General features: G+C 40.8%; 1 protein-coding gene across 1 annotated transcript; it reads right to left on the bottom strand.

Annotated features, from left to right (window-relative positions):
• Positions 1-10520: 10520 nt before the first annotated feature.
• LOC129458308 (olfactory receptor 2T29-like) lies at positions 10521-12919 on the bottom strand. Its single transcript, XM_055234004.1, has 2 exons — positions 12777-12919; positions 10521-11478 (listed from the first exon to the last, which is right to left on the bottom strand). Exons 1-2 carry the CDS (start codon positions 12917-12919, stop codon positions 10521-10523), a joined length of 1101 nt encoding a protein of 366 aa, XP_055089979.1.
• Between the last annotated feature and the right edge of the window lie 9896 nt (positions 12920-22815).

Genomic DNA, 22815 nt, shown 5'->3' with positions numbered 1-22815 from the left:
TTTTTGGTAAAGACAGGGTGTCTCTATGTTGCCCAGGCTGGTCTCAAACTCCTGTCCTCAAGTGATCCTCCTGCCTCAGCCTCCCAAAGCATTGGGATAACAGGTGTGAGCCACACTGTGCTTGGCCCTATGAGAAATTTGACAAAAATGCAGAACCAATCTTCTGTTGCCTCCTGCAGAAAAGAGTATGAAATATAACGTAGACCATTGCTCCAGGTAACTGAACATAATGCAGCGTGCTCGAGGGGCTTAAATTGATGAAGGGAGGAACGATTTTCCCTGTCGTAATCTCAGGTAGAGGCTGTTCTTCACTTTCCACACACAGGCTGGTGACCGCAGCTCATTTCTGGCTCCTCATTGCTCTGGCTCTTGGATCCTGAGACAGAGCAGGGATGGACATAAAAGAAATTCTTGAGTACCTTCAAGGAAAATTCCAGGCACCTAGCTAGCTTGGAAAAGTAAATGAACAATTTGATAAGCAAGAAGGTAATAGTAGTTTAAAACAATAGCCAAAGAAACTAGAGCCAGAAGACGTTTGTCTCCCTATAGAAATTAAAGATCATATCTTAACATATGTTCCTGGGCTATTTCTCAGAAACCTGGAGCCCCACAAAATGGAACTGCAGACACACAGACCTCAGATAAGGGAGAACTGAGGACTGAACTCTGATTGCCATTGGAAATTTCTTTCTGAGGGGCCTGGAGAAGGTCATACCCATGAGCCAGAGCTAATATTCTTTTTTATTTGATTTTTAAACAAAACTCTTTAACCATTATTGCAAATCAGAAAATTTTGAATCTACCCCAACCTGTAAGCCCCCCTTCAAGATATCCCACCCGTTTAGGTCAAAACCAACGTGTAACCTCCAGGATCGATTTACAACTTTGCCTGTAGCTTTCCTGAAATTTATCCCCGCTTTTTTTTTTTTTTTTTTTTTTTAATGGTGTTTCGCTCTTGTTGCCCAGGGTGGAGTGCAATGATGTGACCCCGGCTCACTGCAACCTCCGCTTCAATGGTGCGATCTCTGCTCACCACAACCTCCGCCTCCCAGGTTCAAGTGATCCTCCTGCCTCAGCCTCCTGAGTAGTTGGGACTGCACGTATTGCCACCACAGCCGGCTCTGCCACCACACCCAGCTGATTTTGTATTTTTAGTAGGGATGGGGTTTCTCCATGGTGGTCAGGCTGGACTTGAACTCCTGGCCTCAAGTGATCCGCCCGCCTTGGTCTCCCCAAATGCTGGGATTACAGGCGTGAGCCACCGCGCTGGCCTACCTCTGCTTTTAAAAACCATTACCTGCAAGCCACCTCGGAGGTCAGGATTTAAGCATTAGCTTCCTGGTCCTCTTCCCTTGGTGCTCTGCAAATAACTGCCTTCCTCTTTACTGCTGCAAACCTCGGTGTGTATATCTGGTCTTACCAGATGGGTGGGCAGACCCCAGTTTGGGTCAACGGCGATCCTTCTCAGAGGTCAGGTCTCTAAGACAAAAGCATGGTGCTCTCCCAACCCCAGGCCTGCCCTCTTTCAAATCTGTGTAGATGACCCATCTGACACTCAGCCCCAAAGGTCCTTTGGTATCTGTGCCTCTTGCCTCCACTCCAGCATGTCCAACTTTGACGTGGGAACTGTGAAAGGAAAATAAATCTCAGGACTCCAGGCTCACTAAGCAAAAGCGAAAAGTCAAGCTGGGAACTGCGCCAGGGAAATTTGTTTCCCATTTTATTCCTAAATAAGATAGCCTCAAAGATTAAAAAAAAAAAAGAAAAGAAAAGCTACATACCTCCTTCACAATTTGTACATGAGGAAATTCCTTTACCCTAAAATAGTTTTGCTGAATTTCACTCTGACAATGTAAATTGATAGCGTACCTTCACAGGTATGGGACAAAGGGCGGAATTCAAAGTCATTCCTCTGCTCACCTGAGACAAATTCATATCAGATTTCTTCCTCTGTGTTGGGAAAAGCTGAGTGTTGGGAGAAGCTGAGGCAGGGCTTGCATGTCTGACATAATGTAAAAGAGTTTTGGAACACGTTCAGGGTCCAGGGTCTAAAACTCCTTGTGGTCTTTGGAACACCAAGCTCTGTGCTAAAGGGGGGAGTCTACCCTGATGCACCATAATCTAAGCCCAGGGCATAAAATCCCTCATGGCTTGGACAGAATCCAGGGCTCCTGGCTCTGGAATGGGTCTAGACTTGCTGGCTCCTTGCTCTCCCAGGATCAACTGCATCTTGAGTTAAAAGAACCTGCTCTTCATTTTCTCAAGTAGCAGAGCAGATTCTAAACCATCACAGCTGTAAATGATGTGCTTAATGCAACACACTCTTTCCACCTCCACATTCTCACTACCTGTTTCTTTGCTGGATTACCAATAAATAGCACTGGGCTCCCAGAGCTTGGGGCCTTCACAGCCTCGACAATCGTGATGGTCCCACTTTACTTCTCGAACTGTCTTTTTCTCAATCCTTGGACTCTGCTGGACTTTGTCACCCCCCTGACCTGGTGCTGGGTCTGATCACCCCAACATTCTGCCTTATGTTTATTTTATATTAGATAAAAATGCAGATTAATTGAGTCAGATGAATGCATAAGTGACTATTCCTGTACCTACTTCTCACAAGTGAAGAGCTTATCAAAGACTCAAAAGCATGCCACTGCTTGCCTCCTATTTACCCACACTTTAAAAAACTTTTTCCTCTTTCCCCAGTATCTGTCTTTTCCCCTTTAAATATCAAAGCCCTCACAATCATCTTTGGAGAAAAGTACAGACCTGTCTCCTGGATGCATTCTTAACTTTGGCAAAATAAATTTCCGTGCTAACTTTTATTTTGTATTGCCAAATGCAGACTACATGGACAGAGAAAGAAAAATATAACCAAGTCTATGAGAAATGACACAAAATAAAAAAGGGAAGAAAAGACACACACATGCCCCATACAGATATGAACAGATAGAGGGAAACAGGTAAACAAGACGCACAAATACAGACAGGAAGGGGCAGATAAACAAAAAAATGGAGGGCTAACATGTTATTAATGAATGTCTCCATCTTGTGGTCATTCATGATGTAGCCACTAATGAAGTCAAATTTCTTTTTCTTTTTTTTTTTTTTAATTATACTTTAAGTTTTAGGGTACATGTGCACAATGTGCCGGTTTGTTACATATGTATCCATGTGCCGTGTTGGTGTGCTGCACCCATTAACTCGTCATTTACATTAGGTATATCTCCTAATGCTATCCCTCCACCCCCTCTCCACCCCACAACAGGCCCCAGTGTTTGATGTTTCCCACCCTGTGTGCAAGTGTTCTCATTTTTCAATTCCCACCTATGAGTGAGAACATGCAGTGTTTGGTTTTTTGTCCTTGTGATAGTTTGCTGAGAATGATGGTTTCCAGCTTCATCCACGTCCCTACAAAGGACATGAACTCATCATTTTTTATGGCTGCATAGTATTCCATGGTGTATATGTGCCACATTTTCTTAATCCAGTCTATCGTTGTTGGACATTTGGGTTGGTTCCAAGTCTTTGCTATTGTGAATAGTGCTGCAATAAACATACGTGTGCATGTGTCTTTACAGCATCATGATTTATATTCCTTTGGGTATATACCCAGTAATGGGATGGCCAGGTCAAATGGTATTTCTAGTTGTAGATCTCTGAGGAATCGCCACACTAACTTCCACAATGGTTGAACTAGTTTACAGTCCCACCAACAGTGTAAAAGTGTTCCTATTTCTCCACATCTTCTCCAGCACCTGTTGTTTCCTGACTTTTTAACGATTGCCATTCTAACTGGTGTGAGATGGTTATCTCATTGTGGTTTTGATTTGCATTTCTCTGATGGCCAGTGATGATGAGCATTTTTTCATGTGTCTTTTGGCTGCATAGATGTCTTCTTTTGAGAAGTGTCTGTTCATATCCTTCACCCACTTGTTGATGGGATTGTTTGTTTTTTTCTTGTAAATTTGTTTGAGTTCATTGTACATTCTGGATATTAGCCTTTTGTCAGATGAGTAGATTGCAAAAATTTTCTCTCATTCTGTAGGTTGCCTGTTCACTCTGATGGTAGTTTCTTTTGCTGTGCAGAAGCTCTTTAGTTTAATTAGATCTGATTTGTCAATTTTGGCTTTTGTTGCCATTGTTTTTGGTGTTTTAGACATGAAGTCCTTGCCCATGCCTATGTCCTGAATGGTATTGCCTAGGTTTTCTTCTAGAGTTTTTATTGTTTTAGGTCTAACATTTAGGTCTTTAATCCATCTTGAATTAATTTTTGTATAAGGTGTAAGGAAGGGTTCCAGTTTCAGCTTTCTACATATGGCTAGCCAGTTTTCCCAGCACCATTTGTTAAATAGGGAATCCCTTCCCCATTTCTTGTTTTTGTCAGGTTCGTCAAAGATCAGATAGTTGTAGATGTGTGGCATTATTTCTGAGGGCTCTGTTCTGTTCCATTGGTCTATATCTCTGTTTTGGTACCAGTACCATGCTGTTTTGGTTACTGTAGCCTTGTAGTATAGTTTGAAGTCAGGTAGCACGATGCCTCCAGCTTTGTTCTTTTGGCTTAGGATTGACTTGGCAATGCAGGCTCTTTTTTGGTTCCATATGAACTTTAAAGTCATTTTTTCCAATTCTGTGAAGAAAGTCATTGGTACCTTGAGGGTGATGGCATTGAATCTATAAATTACCTTGGGCAGTATGACCATTTTCACCATATTGATTATTCCTATCCATGAGCATGGAATGTTCTTCCATTTGTTTGTATCCTCTTTTATTTCGTTGAGCAGTGGTTTGTAGTTCTCCTTGAAGAGGTCCTTCACATCCCTTGTAAGTTGTATTCCTAGGTATTTGATTCTCTCTGAAGCAATTGTGAATGGGAGTTCACTCATGATTTGGCTCTCTGTTTGTCTGTTATTGGTGTATAAGAATGCTTGTGATTTTTGCACATTGATTTTGTATCCTGAGTCTTTGCTGAAGTTGCTTATCAGCTTGAGGAGATTTTGGGCTGAGACGATGGGGTTTTCTAGATAGACAATCATGTCATCTGCAAACAGGGATGTGTCTTTACTTTCTAAAACTTCAATAATAGTTGACATTTTAACTCTCCTTTTGAACAGTGAAGGATTTTAAAAACCCTTTCCCATTAATTCTTCTCCTAACATATGCTATTGTGTATTTTGATTCTCCCCACGTGTACACTATGTTCTATGACACATATTTCTTTGATGAGAATTAGTTTACACATAATTGGTAAACAGAGGAATGACGTCAATAGAATTCTGACATTATTATGGGTCATAACTACTTTCCCCCAGCACTTCGGTGTTTTGCACCAGCAAACAAGAATCATTGAATTCACCAACACAGCTGAACCCAGCAAACTATGGAGGAAGGCAGGACTGTGCATGATGTCATGATTCATCCTCTTGTTCTGTATGGTTACCTGTCCATGAGCTTGGGCTCATGGAACTACAGGCATTTCTCTTAGAAGGACTTATTTTCTGGTCCTCCATAAACTTTGTACACTTTTTAAAAGGTAAAAATCCTCTATTCACTGCAGTATTTTTGTTAATTAGAAATTTAACTTCGTTTTAACTTTGCTAAAAGTTTTGTATGGATTGTTCTCTTCTGTCACCGTTCTAGTTTCAAGGCTGCGTATGTTTCTTTGTGTCTTGCTTTCTGTAGTTTTACTGTAAGGTGCTTATGTAAAGGTTTCTTTTTATTTTTTTGGGGGGTAGATTTGTTGAGATTCTTGGAACTCTGATTTACAGTTCTTCATCAGTTTTTGGAAAAGTTTGAGCCATTAGTTCTTCACATATTGCTTCTGTTCCATTTTCTCATTCTCAGGGACTCCAGCTAGATATACGTTAGAGCTTCTTGTTCTGTGTGTCTCTTCTCCTCTGTGTCTTTCTCTTTTTTCTTCTTCCATGCTTCTTTTGGGATTGTACTTATACATGGATGCCTGTGTGCATTCATTCATTCTTACTGTAATCCAGTTTATAAATTTTCTTTTCAGCCATCTCTTAACTGATAAGAAAAGCCATCAATTTGGTTGTTTATTTTAGTCATTTATCTTTCAATTCTAGAATTTTAGTTTGTTCTCTTTTCAAATCTGCTGTGCTACTTTCAGTTTCTTCTCAAGTTTTTTAGGTTTGGCTTTACCTCCTTCATCATAGTAAGGATGGGTATTTTACAGGCTGTGTTTGACAATTCCACTGTTTGGAGAACCCATGTGTTTGTTCCTGTGGTTCATTATTTTTTTCTCCTGGTTCCTGTCCATTTTGTCTTGTCTTCTAGAGGCCTTATTTTAATTTTGTACTGGACAGTGTATTCAAAAAATTATTTGTAGAAACAATTTGAGGCCTAAGATGATAAATTCCCCTATAAAAGATTTTAAAATTTACTTCTTGCTAGCTCCAACTTGTACCAACCCAGTATCATGTTAGTACAATTTCAGGGTTTAAGATTTTTCTGAGCCATCCAGATGACTAAAAACCGGGCTACAGTCCATTTGGAGATTGGTTGATTTATATTTAATCCTAATTGCTGTGGTGCAGTCCTTTGGGATCCTAGCTTCAGGAGGGTGGTGACTCACCAGGGTTTCCCCTTCCTTGGTGGTGCTGGACTCCAGTTCTAGTACACTCTACTTCTGCAGGGACTCAAAAAATGCAGCTCATTCTCTAGGCTGCCTATTCAAGATCACGAGATAGCCCTGGGGTAAAAGCAGCCCCAATGCTATACTTACTCTCACCTTCTCCCTAATTTTCATTCAGTAAGCTCTTTTATGCTTTATAAAAAGATGTATGCCAGATTTTTAAAGATCTTGTCTGTAGGAAGCTTAGTACGAATTAGCTAGCCTGCCATATGAGAAGCAGAAGTTTCTTTGTTGAGAGTTTGACTTTAGTTGCTTTGAATCTACAGATCAATTTGGGTTAACGGACAACTTTCTGAGGCTCTCCTATTTGTGAATTTGGAATACTTCTCCTTTATTTAGATCCGCTCCAATGTCTTTCAATATGTTTATAATTATCTGCATATAGTTCTTCATGTCTTTTGTTACATTTATCCTGGGCGCTATTGTAAACATCTTTTTAATTGTGATTTTACTGTTTGTTGCTGGTATGTAAAATGAAATTGACTTTTACGTATTGATCTTATAAAAGCTACCTTGACCTTTTAAATTATTTCTATTAATTTATGTGTAGATTCTTTTGAGTTTTCTATGTAAATAATCATAATGGCTGCAGACAATGATAGTTTTATTTTCTTTAAATTATTTTTATTGTTTTTTTTTTTTATTTCTGTAGGTTTTTGGAGGAACAAGTGGTGTTTGGTTACATAAATAAGTTCTTTAGTGGTGATTTGTGAGATTTTGGTGTACCAATCACCCAAGCAGTGTGCACTGCACCCAATTTGTAGTCTTTTATTTCTCACCCCCTCCCACCCTTTCCCCAAGTCCCCAAAGTCCATTGTGTCATTCTTATGCCTTTGCATCCTCATAGCTTAGCTCCCACTTATGAGTGAGAACATATGACGTTTGGTTTTCCATAAAGAGGTTTTGCAGTGACATGTAAGAGGAGGCCAGACCTGGGTATTTGTCCTTAGAACACACACTTTAACATCTTGTAGTCACATTCTTGTTGTTCCCCTGGAGTCTGATTTTCATGCTGGTTATTCACAAAATAAAAAGCATCCTACATAGACCTGTTTGTTTCTTAAGTAAATTACCTAGGTCTAAGTTATACTTTTTTTTATGGCCAGGAGCTAGGAGGAGTGAAATCCAATTGTCTGGCTTAGGTAACTTGGTGAGTGAGTGTTACATCACCTCCAAGATGGTATTTGTATTCCAACCCTGGTAATTCTCTGTGGAATGTTTTGGAAGATGTGTTGACTGAGGTGGGCTGTTTTATTTTCTGCCAAGCTGTATCATTCCCTGGTAAACAAGAGTCTGGCACACACATACTCCTTTTCTCTATGCCTACCTCAGAATACTGAGCACCCCACTGCTGAAGCATTGCCTGTCTTATCTTATCAGTCTTGATGAACTAACATGGGGAGTTTGGAGAGTTTTTAATGTTGGGAAAATGCCTTCTTTCTCTACCATTAATCACCATCATTCTAAAGACTATACCCACAATCTGTGGTTTCCACACTTCTCAAATTCAATGTTGAAGAGCCTTGTAAAAAGTTTTTGGAGTCAGTCAAGAACTTGACTTCAGAATCCAGAGTGATCTGGGTCAAATTATTAAATATCTTTGTGACTCAGAGGGCATAAAATAGTCATGTTGCATTGTCGGTGTGTTGAGAGAATGAAATAATTCACACGGAAGATCCTAACCTAAGCTGCTTCTCAGCAGGTGATCAGTAAATGATAACTTGCAAATTGGACTGGAACAGGATACCAGGAATCCTTGAGTTTCTTTCTCCTCCTCGGCTGGAGCATCTGACTTCAAACATCAGATACTAAGATAGTGGAATCATGCTGTAGATATCCAGGTTATGGAGCTCACTCCATGATATACTTTAACATTTGACAGAGTTTCCTGACATCAAATCCTCCTTTCTCATAGACATAATATTTTGTATATTTTAAATTTGCAATTCAGTTTCTATAATTTCATTATATAATAATAAATTCTATTATTTTATTGTTTCATAGTAAAATTTTAGAATTTGGAGTGCTACCAGAAGATGTCAGCTTTGGCCTATGTAATAAAGATGAGGACCATAGAGGATAATTGTTTGATGTTTCCTAAACCACTAACTTTCACAGCTAGTAGATGGAAAGAAACATTGTTTAATTTAAAAACAATAGTTATGAGTGAAAAATAGTTATAAATGAGAAACTCACGTTTGAAATAATAGTTTCTAGGGTCCAAGCAAGCTTTTTAAATGTGCAGGACACAGTACAATTGTAAAGGCTGGTGATGGTGATAATAGCTATGGTTGTAACCATTGTGATAGACTAATTATTGCTATGATCAGCATTAGAATCCAGACGTCATTACTCGAGCTAAGTGGTCTTGATTGTACCATAACAGTGTCTCTGGGTGATAGTCTGTCTTTGGATTTTGAGGACCACTAAGTCATTCTTCATTGCACTAGGAGTGGTGGTGGCTTCTGCTGAATCCTTCTTTCCCTTGGCCAATTCCAGCTATAGTCAAAACACACATTTTAAAGTGAGATGACTGAAATTCAGAAAATCTCACTATTAAAGAAGAGAACACTTCATCTCCTACTTCCTTTTTTCTCTTCTTTTATTAAATTAACAACTCAAACTGAGTTATGAGGCTAATACAAGGACACGGTCTTACTTCAGCTTATACACATTGAGAAAGGAGATCCACTTCTAACTTCACGTGTTAAGTCAGTAATACTTGTTAGCCACCAAATTACGGAGAGCACAGACCAGGCAGGAGGGCAAAATGGGAGAAAAGAACCCAAGGCGTTATCCTTGTGGATACTTTAGTAGAGAAGATACTAATAGCTTTCATCAAATTCTAAAAACTCAGAACTAAGTGCATTAATGATGTCCAAGCCATCACATTTAAAAAAGACATTTAGTCCACAGAATGCTTTATTTTGGTGTACATAATTTGGGACTCTGGGTTCAACAAATTTGTTGACTTTGACCGTTCCCTGATTTGACCAGTTGCACTCATGAAGTGTCCAACTCAGAGTACACTAGAGATGACTATTTTAGTAGGAACCCATTCTCACTTGGAGATACCAATACCCCACAGCTGTGACCAGAAAATCTGGCAGCAGCCCATCATCTGTTCCTTGCTTCTTTTTTTCATCACTGCAGTCTCATAAGGCACAGTTCTTCAAACCCAGACAAGTTATCTTATCTATTTTTTGTTCTATAAAAATAAGAGGCTGTTCCTATGATCTCCCAGGGAAGATAGCAACATAGGTTAAAGATCACATTCTCATTACCGGTTCTTAGGATGAGGTGGTTAACAATCTCCAAGTCTTTTGTTTTCCTTTAGAGAATCTCTTTATTAAATAATTGGACATAGACCATTTCATAGGGAATCACTGTATCTACTGAAAGTGAGGCAGCACTACTCTAAAAAACGCAGAGAAGCTTAATAATGGCTAAAGTAAAATCTCAATATTTACTACTAAGCAAACATTATTATGACCATTTTTGAAGTATGAACTTTAAAATGTACTTTAAGAAAATATGAACCAGAGATTCAAACTGGTACATCTCCTAGCAGTGTCACAGACTCTTAGAAGAGAATCTAAGAAATATTTCAGATCTGGAAAAGACCTTCAATCCCAAGTTCAATTCTTTAGTGTGCACAGAGGAGTTCAATAAATGTCCTTATTTTCACCCAGCTGGCAGGTGTCCCAGGTATTCAGATTCTCAGATCAGTTCTGCTAAGTTATAAGTTAATGTCAAGAAAATACCTTAAGGGATAAACATTTACTGTTTAGATGCTAAGTATGGAAATGTGGCTCATCATTTATCTTGCGGTTCCAGAGTTTCTGTAACTGTGGAAAGTTAGTTATTTCTACCTCAAGATGAATCTTCTATTCATTAATTTTCTCAGGGAAGCCAGTACCTCCTTGTTTCTCAGACTATAAACGAGAGGATTAAGCATGGGGGTGAAAATGGTATTAATCATGGAGAGTATTTCATCCTGCTCTGAAGTGTGAAAGGAGTGAGGCATCATGTAAATGAACATGGCTGGTCCATCGTAGAGACTCACTGCAGCCAGATGAGAGGAGCATGTGGTGAGGGCTTCCCTCCTGCCCTCAGGTGAATTCATACGGAGAACTGTGAGAAAAATGAGCATGTAGGAAGATATGATGAGTCCTAAGGGAAGAAGAACAAACACAATGCAGATGACAGACGCTACCGTCTCATACAAAGAAGTGTCCTCACAAGACAGCTGCAGGACAGCAGGCATCTCACAGAAGAAGTGGTGGATTTCCCTGGTGCCACAGAAGGGGAAATGCATGGTGTAGATGGTATTGATGAGGGAATTTAGGGCACCTCCTCCCCAGGACACCAGGGCGATCTGCAGGCAGACTCTGGGGTTCATGATAACGGAATATCTCAAGGGGTTGCAGATGGCCATATAGTGGTCATAAGACATGAGGGTCAAAAGGAGACACTCACTACCCCCAAGGGCAAAGAAGAAGAAAATCTGGGTTCCACAGGCAACTTTTGAGATGTCTCTCTTTCCAGAGAAAAAGTTGATGGTCATCTTTGGGACTGTGGTGGAAATTAAGGCCAAGTCAATAAGAGAGGGATGACTGAGTAGTGTGTACATGGGAGTGTGGAGGCAAGAGTCCGCCCAGATCAAAAGGATCAGGATGGCATTCCCAGAGAAGGCGATGATGTAGACCAGAAGAAGGGAGGTGATGAGTACGCTGATGTACTGCAGCTCTGGGAAAAGCCCCAAGAGAAAGAAATTGGCCAAGGTTTCATTCCTTCTATCCACGTTCTGATCTCTCAAACTTGAACTGGGAGGTGGAGAAAACAATAAAAAAGAGTGGTGCTGATGAGTTGTCCTGGCTTTTGCTTTTGTATAACTTTATCAAAAATACTTCCTTTGAACATCAGTGTCAGTGCAAAGAAAAAACAAGGAAAAAATTTTTAAACAGTTGGGACTGGAGTTTTAATAGAGAAGAAGCCATTTTGGGGAAAATATCTTTGGATATGAAAAGTGAGATCCTGAGGCAGAAGGCTGGGATGTTTAAAAACCTTGCATGCAGCATAAACATGGATTTGGAGATGGTGCAAATGTGAATACATCAGAGTAGAGGGGTTAAAAAGAATGGATTAAATTCATTGGAAAATAGTGGTTGGTGAGAAATTCCTAGGAGCAGGGTAGCCAAATATCTTTTAAGACCAGGAATGCATATTATTTTGTTAATTTTGTGTGTGTGTGTGTGTGTGTGTGTTGCTGGTAAGTAAATACCTTTCATTATCCTTGAACTTTGGACAGTCTAACACACATGTAGCCTTCTGCTAAACTTGACTGTCGAATTTACATTTTTATCTCAGTGCTAAGATGTAGTGACTGACACACAAGACTATCCAATACTTCAAGAAGGAAAAAAAGAGGAGGATAAAGAGAGTAAAAAAGGAAAGGAACACACTCATTAGGGTCACCAAGCAAAGACTAAATTATTAGTCTCAACAAAACAACTAGTTTCCAAAGCTGCTCATGCCCAGTCCTTCCTTGAAATTCCATTGACATTATCTTAAGCACTCACCTGTGTACGTGATAATTGTGGTATTAACTTCCTGAGTCTGATTAAAAGTGGAAGGCCATCTATGGAAAAAAAATACTCTTGATTTTCTCAGAATGTCACCATAGGTTGGACTTAAAGCTTGGGTGGATTAGATTATGAGCTTGGATTGACGCATAACTAGGGTCTGTGATCTAATCCTTCCTGAAGGCTGATTTTGATTAGACTTGTAGAGTGCAGGGTTAGTCCTGCTTGGTTCTCTTCTTGAACCAGGTGATGCCAAAATGACACTGTTTTTCACCAAAACTTGAAGAACAATCAAATAAAAATTATTACTTAAGAAAAAAGAATTAAAAAAACTATGAAATTTAAAGTAAATTTCTGAAGAGGTACAAATGCCAATCTACAGAAAGATAATAATAGTTGAAATAGTAATAATTGCTCCTTAAGTGCTAAGAGGAGGTCTTTTAGTAAGTACAAAGTACTTAAAAATTACTTGCTAATCACTCTCACAAACACTGTGCTAGGTTTATTTTGCAGATGAGGAAACCCAGAAGAAAGGTTACCTCACTTGGCCAAGATCAAATGGATAGCAAGTACAAAGCCTGGATTTAAAGCGGGCGGTCTGACTCAGGGTCACGTTTCGTCTCTTCCACACAGATGTCCACCATAGCCATCTTGTCCTCCTCTGATCAAGACTTCTCCCCATCATGTGACCCCGTGTTATCCCTCAAAACACCTGGGGCCACCCATCCCCAAAATTCTGCTTCCATCTTTCACCTTGACTGATGACCAAGTTAGAAATGGAAATCACAAGTTTTGAGGACATTCACACTGTCATTTTTATCTGTTATCTAAGTGGCACTGCCAGAAGACAGTGGCTTTAATAGGCAGTTGGGGAGGGGTTTAGGAAACTGATGCCAAGTAAAAACAACAGTGCACATAGGTGTAAAGGCCCAGAATGGACCCTGGGAATTGTAAATTGACACCTTGAGTGTATTGTGGGTGCGACTATCTCTGAAGGGTGAGAGATGGTTTTGGTTAGGGCGACAAGCTTAGAGGTTAGAGCTATCTTAGGGACAGAGCACCTTGGGAGCTGTTACGGTTTCCCTCCTCAGAGAGATAAATGCCAGTTAACGCCATATTCCCAGAGGGAGTGGAAGAAATCTCTGTTCCTCAAAGAATGTGGGGAGCAGGGATGTTGGTAAACACAAATTTTCCTTATTTAAATCTCTTTTGGCTCATAAAAGAATGAGACTTGCAGATGGATGCTGGATTATAGAAACTCATTATGTATTTGTATTAAATTATAAATTTTCTCATGCCAGTTTAATTTCTATAAGGCCTTTAAGATGACAATAAATGGAAAAGCCTCAGAATACTAGATGTCATCCCTAGATGACAGATTTCAAAAAGTGTTGGAGAGAAAAAGCTGCTAGAAGCAAGTTTGTTGATGAGACACAGCAGAGGAAGCTGCACCATGCGTGTGTAATTCGGGAGGTGAGGCCAGTGCCTAAGGGGAAATTTTGAGAAGCTCGGGGCTCAGGATGAACAGACCTAGGAAAAGAGTGTAAAAGTGTGGTAGAATAGAAAGGATCTTCTACTCTGGTCTCAACGTCTCCACAGCAGCTGCCTGAGTCTTCACCATTCTCATTGCCCAGTCTGGAGTTTAATGCAAACAATATGACAGCAATGTGAACTCTCCTTTGCAGAAATGGAGCACATCTCTGGGGAAGAACTAGGGCATGGGCTTCAAGTGTCAGGGCAGAGGAAAGCCCTTCTCCTCTCCTTGTGGTGTTTGTGGAGTCCTGGGTCTCTGCTGACACAATCGCTGGTCAGAGGAAGAAAATGTGCAGTATGAAAGAGAGAGAAATGGACAACCAGAACAAGTTACCCCACAGAAAAGAATGTTTAGGGAACAACAAGGAATTTTTAAAAAGAAAGAAAAAAGAAATCTTACTGATAGATCTGAGAGTATATTGCCTGTATACAACATCAGCATGATACCTTAAAAATAATTGGAATATAAAGTTTATAAAATCTCTTAAAACATTGAGTAAAATGACAAAAAGATAAAACATAAGAAAATACATAAAAAATGTAGAGTACCAACCTATGTCATAAAAATATAAGCAGTAAGAATTCTAGAAAGAAACAAAAGGTCACATGCATAAGAGGAACTGGAGCTGTGAGAAGCAACAAGGTTTGAGCTTAGTGTGGCATAGCTTAGAGCGAGGAGGATGAAGCACATTTACCCCTACTTACCATGAGAAGAAATTTTAGAATTTCAGAGAAAAAAGAAGGTATTAAATCTTACAGAGGGGGCATAATTTTGAATCTTACTCCTCTTCCCTGACAAATCAAATAAGAAAAAAATCAAAATATTATGAGACATAGATGAGCACTGAAAGTCCACTTCTGGTAGACCACTCTAAGGAGGTTAGTTGAGAATATACTCCAGGAAGAAAGTGTGAGAAGCAAGCAAGAGTGGGGCATAGGATCCGGAGTACAGTGGAACTGGCCCAGGATGGAACAGCTTTCTTGATCACACTCCCAGAGGAAGTCATCCTGAAACACTGGCTAAAGGCAACAACATTCTTTTCCAATGCAGAGCTCAACTCTAAGGAAAATAAACGAGCCCTCAACCTCTTAACTCCACCCAAGGAAAGAAAAAAATCCAGATGGTAAACTCTTCTCACTCTGTGGCTACCTTGGGGGACTTGGCCAATCTCAGAAACAAATGGATCTGGGTTTAAACAGCAGACATAAGTTGGGAGACAAGGTATGGGCCTTGCAAGGGAAGTCGCTGGTACTAAAACTCCAAAGAGCTGGGGCCATTAAGAGTGAACATTCAGTGAAGCACCAGCTAACAAAAGTCTTCTTGCAACAAAGAGAGTACACAAGGATGCTGTGTAGTCTGTGTCGGCCCAGGCTGGGGGCCCTGCTTGGTGAAGAGAAAATTACGAGGGCTCACAGGGAGAGGAGACTGTGCTTCTCTCCCTAGAGTGACTGTTGTGTGGGAAACATGAGTAAGCCCCTCAGGCTGTTTGTTTCTTCTCAGTCCAAAGGCAGCAGGGGCAGAACCGCTGCTGGGGCAGTGGCAGAGGGGCTGTCAGTTGCCTCTCGGAGCCTCTCCGCAGGGAAACGCAGAGCCACTAGCAGTGGAAATGCTCAGCGGTAAGTGGGACTGCTGTCCTGTGGTCCCAAGCTGCAAATCCTGCTTGGTGAAGAGTCGGGAGGGGGTTTGTTCACGAGGAGAAGAGACTGGGCTCCTCTTCATATGTTGGTTGCAGTGTGCTAGAGGTTGCGGTGTAACGACCAGGCCTTCTGTTCCTTCCTCAGCCCTAGGACAGGAAGGGTGGTACCACGGCAGCTGCAATAGCAGAGGGGCTGTGGGTTTCCTCTGGGTTTCCTCCTCAGAGATACACAGAGCTGCCACTTACTGAAGTGACCGAGTGAAGGCAGGGTGGCTGTGCTGGGGGCCCAGGCAAGAGGCACTGCCCAGTGTAGGGTAGCAGAGGTGGAGACCCGCAGGGGAAACAGTCTGGCCACTTTTCCATAAGGCTGCTGCACCGTGCCAGGGGTCCATGTCAGTTCCCAACCACTACGCTGCCTCTCGAGCCTGAGGACACATGAGTGAGTCTTGAAGAGAAGCAAAAACGGCGGCTTGCCTGCTCCCTCTGGGAATTCTGCCCCAGGGAATTGCACAGCTGCTATTGGCCTGAGAACCTAGGGGTGGTGGCTGCGGTCCCGGGTCAGGAGGCCCTGCCCAGTGAGGAGTAGCAGGGTTGAGGACCCACATGGAAAACAGTCTGGCTGCTTTTCCATGAAGTGGCTGCCCTTTGCTGGGGGTCCTGGTTAGTCCCTAATCACTGGCCACCCTCCCAAGTCTGGGGGCAACTAGAGTGAGAGCTGCAGGGCACCAAAAATTGTGGTCTGCTTGTCCCTTTGGGAGCTCCCTCCCAGGGAATTGCAGAGCTACTCCAAGCCCAAGAACTCAGGAGGGGCTACGGTGGGCTCTCTAGCACCCCAAGCCAGTGGGCCTTATCCTGTGAAGTGCAGTGGAGGCGAGGCTTGCAGTTCGTTGCTCTCAGCCTCATGAGCTTGGCCCCTTTTCTACGGGAGTGCAAGGGAGCCTGGCCTCCCCCACTGCTGGAGTTGCAGCCGCTGGTGCTGGAGTGCCTGGAGATCCAAGGCTCCCAGGACTCCACAAGTGCCCGAGTGGCAGCCCTGCCCAAACTCCATGTAGCTCTCTGTGCCAGTCAGGAGGCCCTGGTGCAGGGTTTGCAGGGGATCTCCTGAGCTCAGGGATGCTAAGGTCCATGGCAGAAGTGTGGTTCAGCATAACATGGTTCAGGTTCATTCATGTTGTCCCAAATGGCAGGATTTCTTTTGTCTGGGGCAAAAAATAAAGAATATTTCATTATGCATGTATGTGTGTATATATATAATGTATATTTTCATTACATTTTCATTATTCATTCGTTTAGAGTTATTTTTCTATTTTGGCGATGGTGAATAATGCTACAATAAACACAGGAGTGCAGGTACCTCTTTGAGATCCTGATTTCACTTCTTTGGGTACATACCTAGAAGCATGATTGCTGGATCACATGAGATAGTAATATTTTTAACTTTTTGAAGACACTCTATACTGTTCACTTGTAATTGCTGTGCCAATTTTCATTATCACCAACACTGTTCAAAGCTTCTTTTTCTCTCCACTTTCCCTGTAACTCTTTTGTTTCATCTGTAATGACGGCTAGTCTAACAGGTGTGAGGTGATACCTCATTGTGGTTGTAGTTTGCATTTGCCTGATGCTTACTGATGTTTAGCTCTTTTTATTTACCTGGTGACCATTTTTATGTCATCTTTTGAGAAGTGCCTACCCAGGCCCTTTGCTTACTTTTAATCCAGGTATTTGTTTTTTTGCTATTGAGTTGTTTGAGCTCCTTATAAGTTTTGGATATTACCCCCTTTACAGATACATGGTTTGCAGCTATTTTCTCCCATTCTGTAGGTTGCCTTTTCATTTTGTTGATCAGTTGGCCAAATATGCTCGGGTTGCTTTCTGTTCTCCCTATTTTGTTTCATTGGTCTATATGTTTGTTTATCTTTTTTATGACAGTTCCTTACTGTGATAATTACCATACCTTTGTAATATATTTTGAAATAAAGAAAGGTGATGCCTCTAGTTATTGTTGTTGTTCAAGATTGCTTTGGCTATTTGAGATCTTTTATGGTTCTAGATATATTTTCTTATTGATTTTTTATTTCTGTAAAGAAATACCACTGACATTTTATAGAAACTGCAATGAATCTATAGATTGTTTTGCTTAACAAGGACATTTTTAACAATGTTATTCTTCTAATCTACAAATTTGAAGATTTGTTAATTCTTCAAATCCATGAATACAGTCTTTCCATTTATTTGTGTCTCCTTCAATATCTTTGTCTAAGGTATTATGATTTTTAGTGTAGAAGTCTTCTGCCCCACTGGATAAGTATTCCTAAATATGTTATTATTTTTTACTATTGTAAATGGGATTGCTTTCTTATTTTCCTTCCAAATAACTCATTGTTTATGTGTAGAAATGTCACTGATTTGTGTGGTATCTTGTATCCTGCAACTTTAGCAAATTTGTTTATTAGTTCGAATAGTTTTTTTGGTGTAGTCTTAGGGTTTTTATATATAAGGCCATGTCATCTGCAAATAGAGGTCTCAGCCCAAAATCTCCTTAAGCTGATAGGCAACTTCAGCAAAGTCTCAGGATACAAAATCAATGTGCAAAAATCACAAGCATTCTTGTACACCAATCACAGACAAACAGAGAGCCAAATCATAAGTGAACTCCCATTCACGATTGCTTCGGAGATTCAAGTACCTAGGAATCCAATTTACAAGGGATGTGAAAGACCTCTTCAAGGAGAACCACCTGCTTCCCAGGTTTTTTTTTAATGGAGGAGCCAGACTGTAGCGTGGGTTTCAGTGCAGTAGGGCTCAGAAGGTGTCTCTCATTCATTTACACAAAAGTCAGGTTTTTCAAGCAAATGCACAGATGAACCAATTGAGACTAATTTTTGGAGAAAAAAGCAATGGAGAAGACTCTAGAATGAACCTGTGAATCCAAAATTAGAATCTGAAACAACAAGTTCCCAAGAAAAGGACCAGCTCAGAATAAACCAAAGTACTATTAACCACATAAGGGATCTGTGGCTCAGGAAGACTGACTTACCAGTTCCACCTATGGAGAAGCTCAAAGTCAGGAGGCTTTCAGTGAGCCTGCAGCAGGAGAATATGGTCTGGAGACCTGGAGACAGGGAACTTAAGGCCAATTTATGCTAACTTCCTAAAAGAGAAAACACCGAGGTCTGGGAGCAGGACCTGGACAACTTGTAGTCAAGACCCTCCACAGGCAACAAGCCCATATTGGTAGCTTATTTCCAAGTTCACATGACTCCTTTTGGGGAGGAGGGTCCTTAGTCTTCTCTGAGGTCCTGCAGTGGGCATCAAATAATGTTGATGAAGAAAAGTGAAACTCTAAAATATTTGAAGAGGTTTATTCGAAGCCATGAGTAACCATGGCCCAGGACACAGCCCCAGATCGTCCTGAGAATATGTGCCCAATGTGGTTGGGTTATAGCTTGGTTTGATACATTATAGGGAGATAAAAGTTACAGTCAAAGAGATAAATCAATACACGAAGGGTATACATTGGTTCCAGAAAATTTAGACATCTTAAAGTCAAGGCTTACACGTCAGAAATAGATTCAAAGATTTTCTGATTGGCAATTGGTTGAGTTAAGCTTTGTCTAAAGACTTAAAACATCAGTAGAAAGGAGTGCTTAAGATTACATAGTTGTGGAAGCCAAGGTTTTTGTTATAGAAAGAAATACTTGAGTTAAGATAATGGGGGTTGTGGAAGCCAACGTTCTTGTTATGTAGATGAAGCTTCCATGTAGCAGGCTTTAGAAGGAATAGTTGGCAAATGTCTCTCTTGCACCTTAGAAGATGTCAGACTCTTATTTACTCTCTCTTGGATCTGGAAAAGGCTTAGCTGCATTAATAAAGTTTCTCTACAGATGCAAAATTTCCCCCACAAAGGATAGCTTTGCAGGGCCATTTCAAAATTTGTCAAATAAATATGTTTCAGGGTAAAGTATTTTTATTTACTTCATGGTTTCCTATCTGTCATGTGATGCTATATGAGAGTCAGGTTGAAATTTAGTATCTTATTACTACCTAGAATCTGTTTTGTCAGTCTCACGATCTCTGTTTTAATATTAGTGCTGGTCAGTCATTTAGCATTCAATGGTAATGCTAGAGACCTCAAGTGTTTAGTTTAACTCTTTCAACCAACTGCCAGTCAAAAAAATTTTTAATCCACCGATGAAAGCTTCTAAGTAGCAGGCTTCAGAGAGGATAGATGGTAAAAGGTGTCAGACTCGTAGTTAAATGTTTTCTGGATCCTCACGTGGACTTAGAAAGGGAAGCAGATTCTATACAGAATTCAGATTTCCCCCAGAACAGTTGGCTTTGCACGGCTGTTCCAAAACATGTCAAAGAAATATATTTTGGGGTAAAATACTTTTATTTCCTTCAGGGCCTGTTATCTGTCATGTGATTCTATACCAGAGGCAGGTTGGAATTTGCTATTGTTGCCACAGTCTGTTTTGTCAGTTTTATAATCACTGTGTTAATGTTAATACTGGTCAGTTTTGCCTAAACTCCAAACGGATGGGGTACAAGGAGTCATGTCTGACCTCCCTTCCTGTCATGGCCTGAACTAGTTTTTCAGATTTCTTTGAGATCTCCCTGGGCAAGAGAGTTTCCACTCAGTCAATTACAGGGCTTGGAATATATATATATATATATATATTTTTTTTTTCTGAGGTTCCAAACAGAGCCCAAGTAGGAGGTCTACTTTTGGATAGAGGCAGAAACACTGTCTCATGGAATGCAAGAGTAAATACAATAAAATGAGAGAGATGGAAAATAGAGTACACTCAAGTAGGTTGCTTATTTTCAGTCTTCTGATGCCTAATCCCTCATTGTTTTGTAGTCACATGGTTATTTCTTGGTTCTTTGATAACATTTTTGACAACTGGATTGCTATGATTGTGCAGACACTGTCTACTAGTGTCAAATTTTGTTTTGAAATAGCTCATTATTTTATTTAACTGCGTAAACTAATTTAGTCTATGATGAGTTAATAGACAGATGTGAAAAATTTTAAACTCCTCTGTCAGGGCTCAGAACATGATCCTTCCAAATATGGCTTCTTGATGAAATCTAAAAATAAAATCCTAAGCCCCCCAATCAACTGAATGGACCCCCCTTCTTGGCCAGTGGAGCTGAGAGCAATCTGAAAAAGTAAATTTCAGGCCATGAGGGAAGCGGGATTGGGCACACTTTGTTGCACTCCCTCCATTTTGGAATTAACATTAAAATAGAGATCATAGGACTCACAAAACTATAAGACACCAAATTCCAACCTGACTCCCATATAGCATCACATGACAGATAGTAGACACTGAAATAAAAATATTTTACCACAAAACATATTTATATGACAGATTTGGAAATGGCCCTGCAAGCTATCTTTTGTGGGGGAAATTTTGCATCTGCCATTAGTGCAGCTAGGCCTTTTCCAGATCTAGGAAAGATAAACTGTGAGGCTCACCTTCGAAGGTCCAAAAAGAGACATTTACCATCTACATGGAGGCTTCATATACATAACAAGAATCTTAGCCTCCACAAACTCCCTTACCTTAACTCAAGCATTTTTTTCTATTGACTTCAAGTCTTTAGCTTAACTCTTTCAACCATTTGCCAATCAGAAAAATCTTTGCATCCATCTGTGACTCATAAGCCTTCCACTTCATGGCCTGCTTTTTCAGGCTGAAACAATGTGTATTTTACATGTATTGATTTATGACTTTGCCTGTAAGTTCTTTCCCTAAGTTTTAGGGAGACAGAAGTTACCTTGGGCACACTTTCTCAGGATCTTCTGAGGCTTTTACCCAGCCATCATCACTCATATTGGCTCAGAATAAACCTCTTTAAATATTTTACAGTGTTCAGCTTTTTCATCAGATGCAAACTTGACATACTAAATATGATGAAGAAAACTGACAAAACTGAAGAGGTAGAAAGGTCACTTTCTGATTTTTTCTGCCTGTCTCCCCTGAGAGCTGTCCACAAAAGAATTATTAGACATACCTCTTCTGAAAGAAGGTAATAAGCCCCTTATTCCAGAGGGACCCTGACCAATGCCCAGAGGGAAAAAAATGTCACATAGGGAGGCCACTAAGAATCTGAACAAACCTTGCTAAGTCCTCCTCCTAAGTTTATTTCCATTATATCATATTTTTCAATGTTCTAATCATACTTTTAAGGCTTGTATGCCTCATGAAACTTCTATTAAATAAATTTGCTATGCTTTTCTCTTGCTAATCTGTCTTTTGTTAGAAGTTACCAGCCATGAACCTTTTAATGAGCAAGGAAAAAAGTCTTACTCCCCCCGGCCCCCGTACCAGTAATTATAAACTTCGCAAAGTTTTGATACTATCTACCATCTTGTGGTGTGACCCATCTCATTCACAGGGAAGTCACAACAAAGCTCATGTGGTCTATGCAGTCCATTTATATGGGATTTTGCTAGTTTCTATACTCCTAGATTCTTAGGCCTAGCATCACTAGAGAGGAATAGAATGTGTGTCTGAACTGTATCAGTTCATTGTATCAGGGATAGAGTGTGGGTCTGTGAACTGTATCAGTTCATTATATCAGGGACATAAGGTGTGTCTGAACTGTATCAGTACAGAGAACCTACTTCTGAGACACAGTAAGGACAGGGCTGGGCCCCCACCCCTACTATCACATTTTTTTTCCCGTATCTGCCAACTTCCAGACCTTGCATCACCACCTCCACTGGCACAATACCCACTGACATGGATAACTTGAAGAAACTAAGATAAGCAGCATTCCACCATAAATCTTATTCAAGGGAGTTAACCTTGTCACTCACATGTGCCTAAGACCAGAAGAATGACTGATCTTTACCCCTTGCTTCATGATAATACTAAAAGCTCCACCCAGGGAAGGGCTTACCCACCATTTTTTGATCATGCAATGTATGTATTAACATAATTTCTCACTGGGCCTGCACATCCTGTGCTCCACTCCACATGTATAAAGAGCCTCCCATACCTCATGATTATCCACATCACTCATCTTAAAACACAGCAGGCCAGGCGCAGTGTCTCATGCCTGTAATCCCAGAACTTTGGGAGGCTGAGGCGGGCTGATCACGAGGTCAGGAGATCGAGACCATCCTGGCTAACACAATGAAACCCCGTCTCTACTAAAAATACAAAAAATTAGCCGGGCGTGGTGGCGGGCGCCTATAGTCCCAGCTACTTGGGAGGCTGAGGCAGGAGAATGGCATGAACCCGGGAGGCGGAGCTTGCAGTGAGCCGAGATCCAGCCACTGCACTCCAGCCTGGGTGACAGAGCGAGACTCCATCTCAAAAAAAAAAAAAAAAAAAACCACAGCAAAGACCTAGCCATGGGGAACCAACCACAGAATTGTTCCAATGCT

Source organism: Symphalangus syndactylus, chromosome 19 (assembly GCF_028878055.3).
Source record: "Symphalangus syndactylus isolate Jambi chromosome 19, NHGRI_mSymSyn1-v2.1_pri, whole genome shotgun sequence".
Classification (NCBI taxonomy): domain Eukaryota; kingdom Metazoa; phylum Chordata; class Mammalia; order Primates; family Hylobatidae; genus Symphalangus; species Symphalangus syndactylus.
The sequence above is the reverse complement of the archived record's forward strand: the minus strand, read 5'-3'. Positions and strand labels throughout refer to the sequence as shown.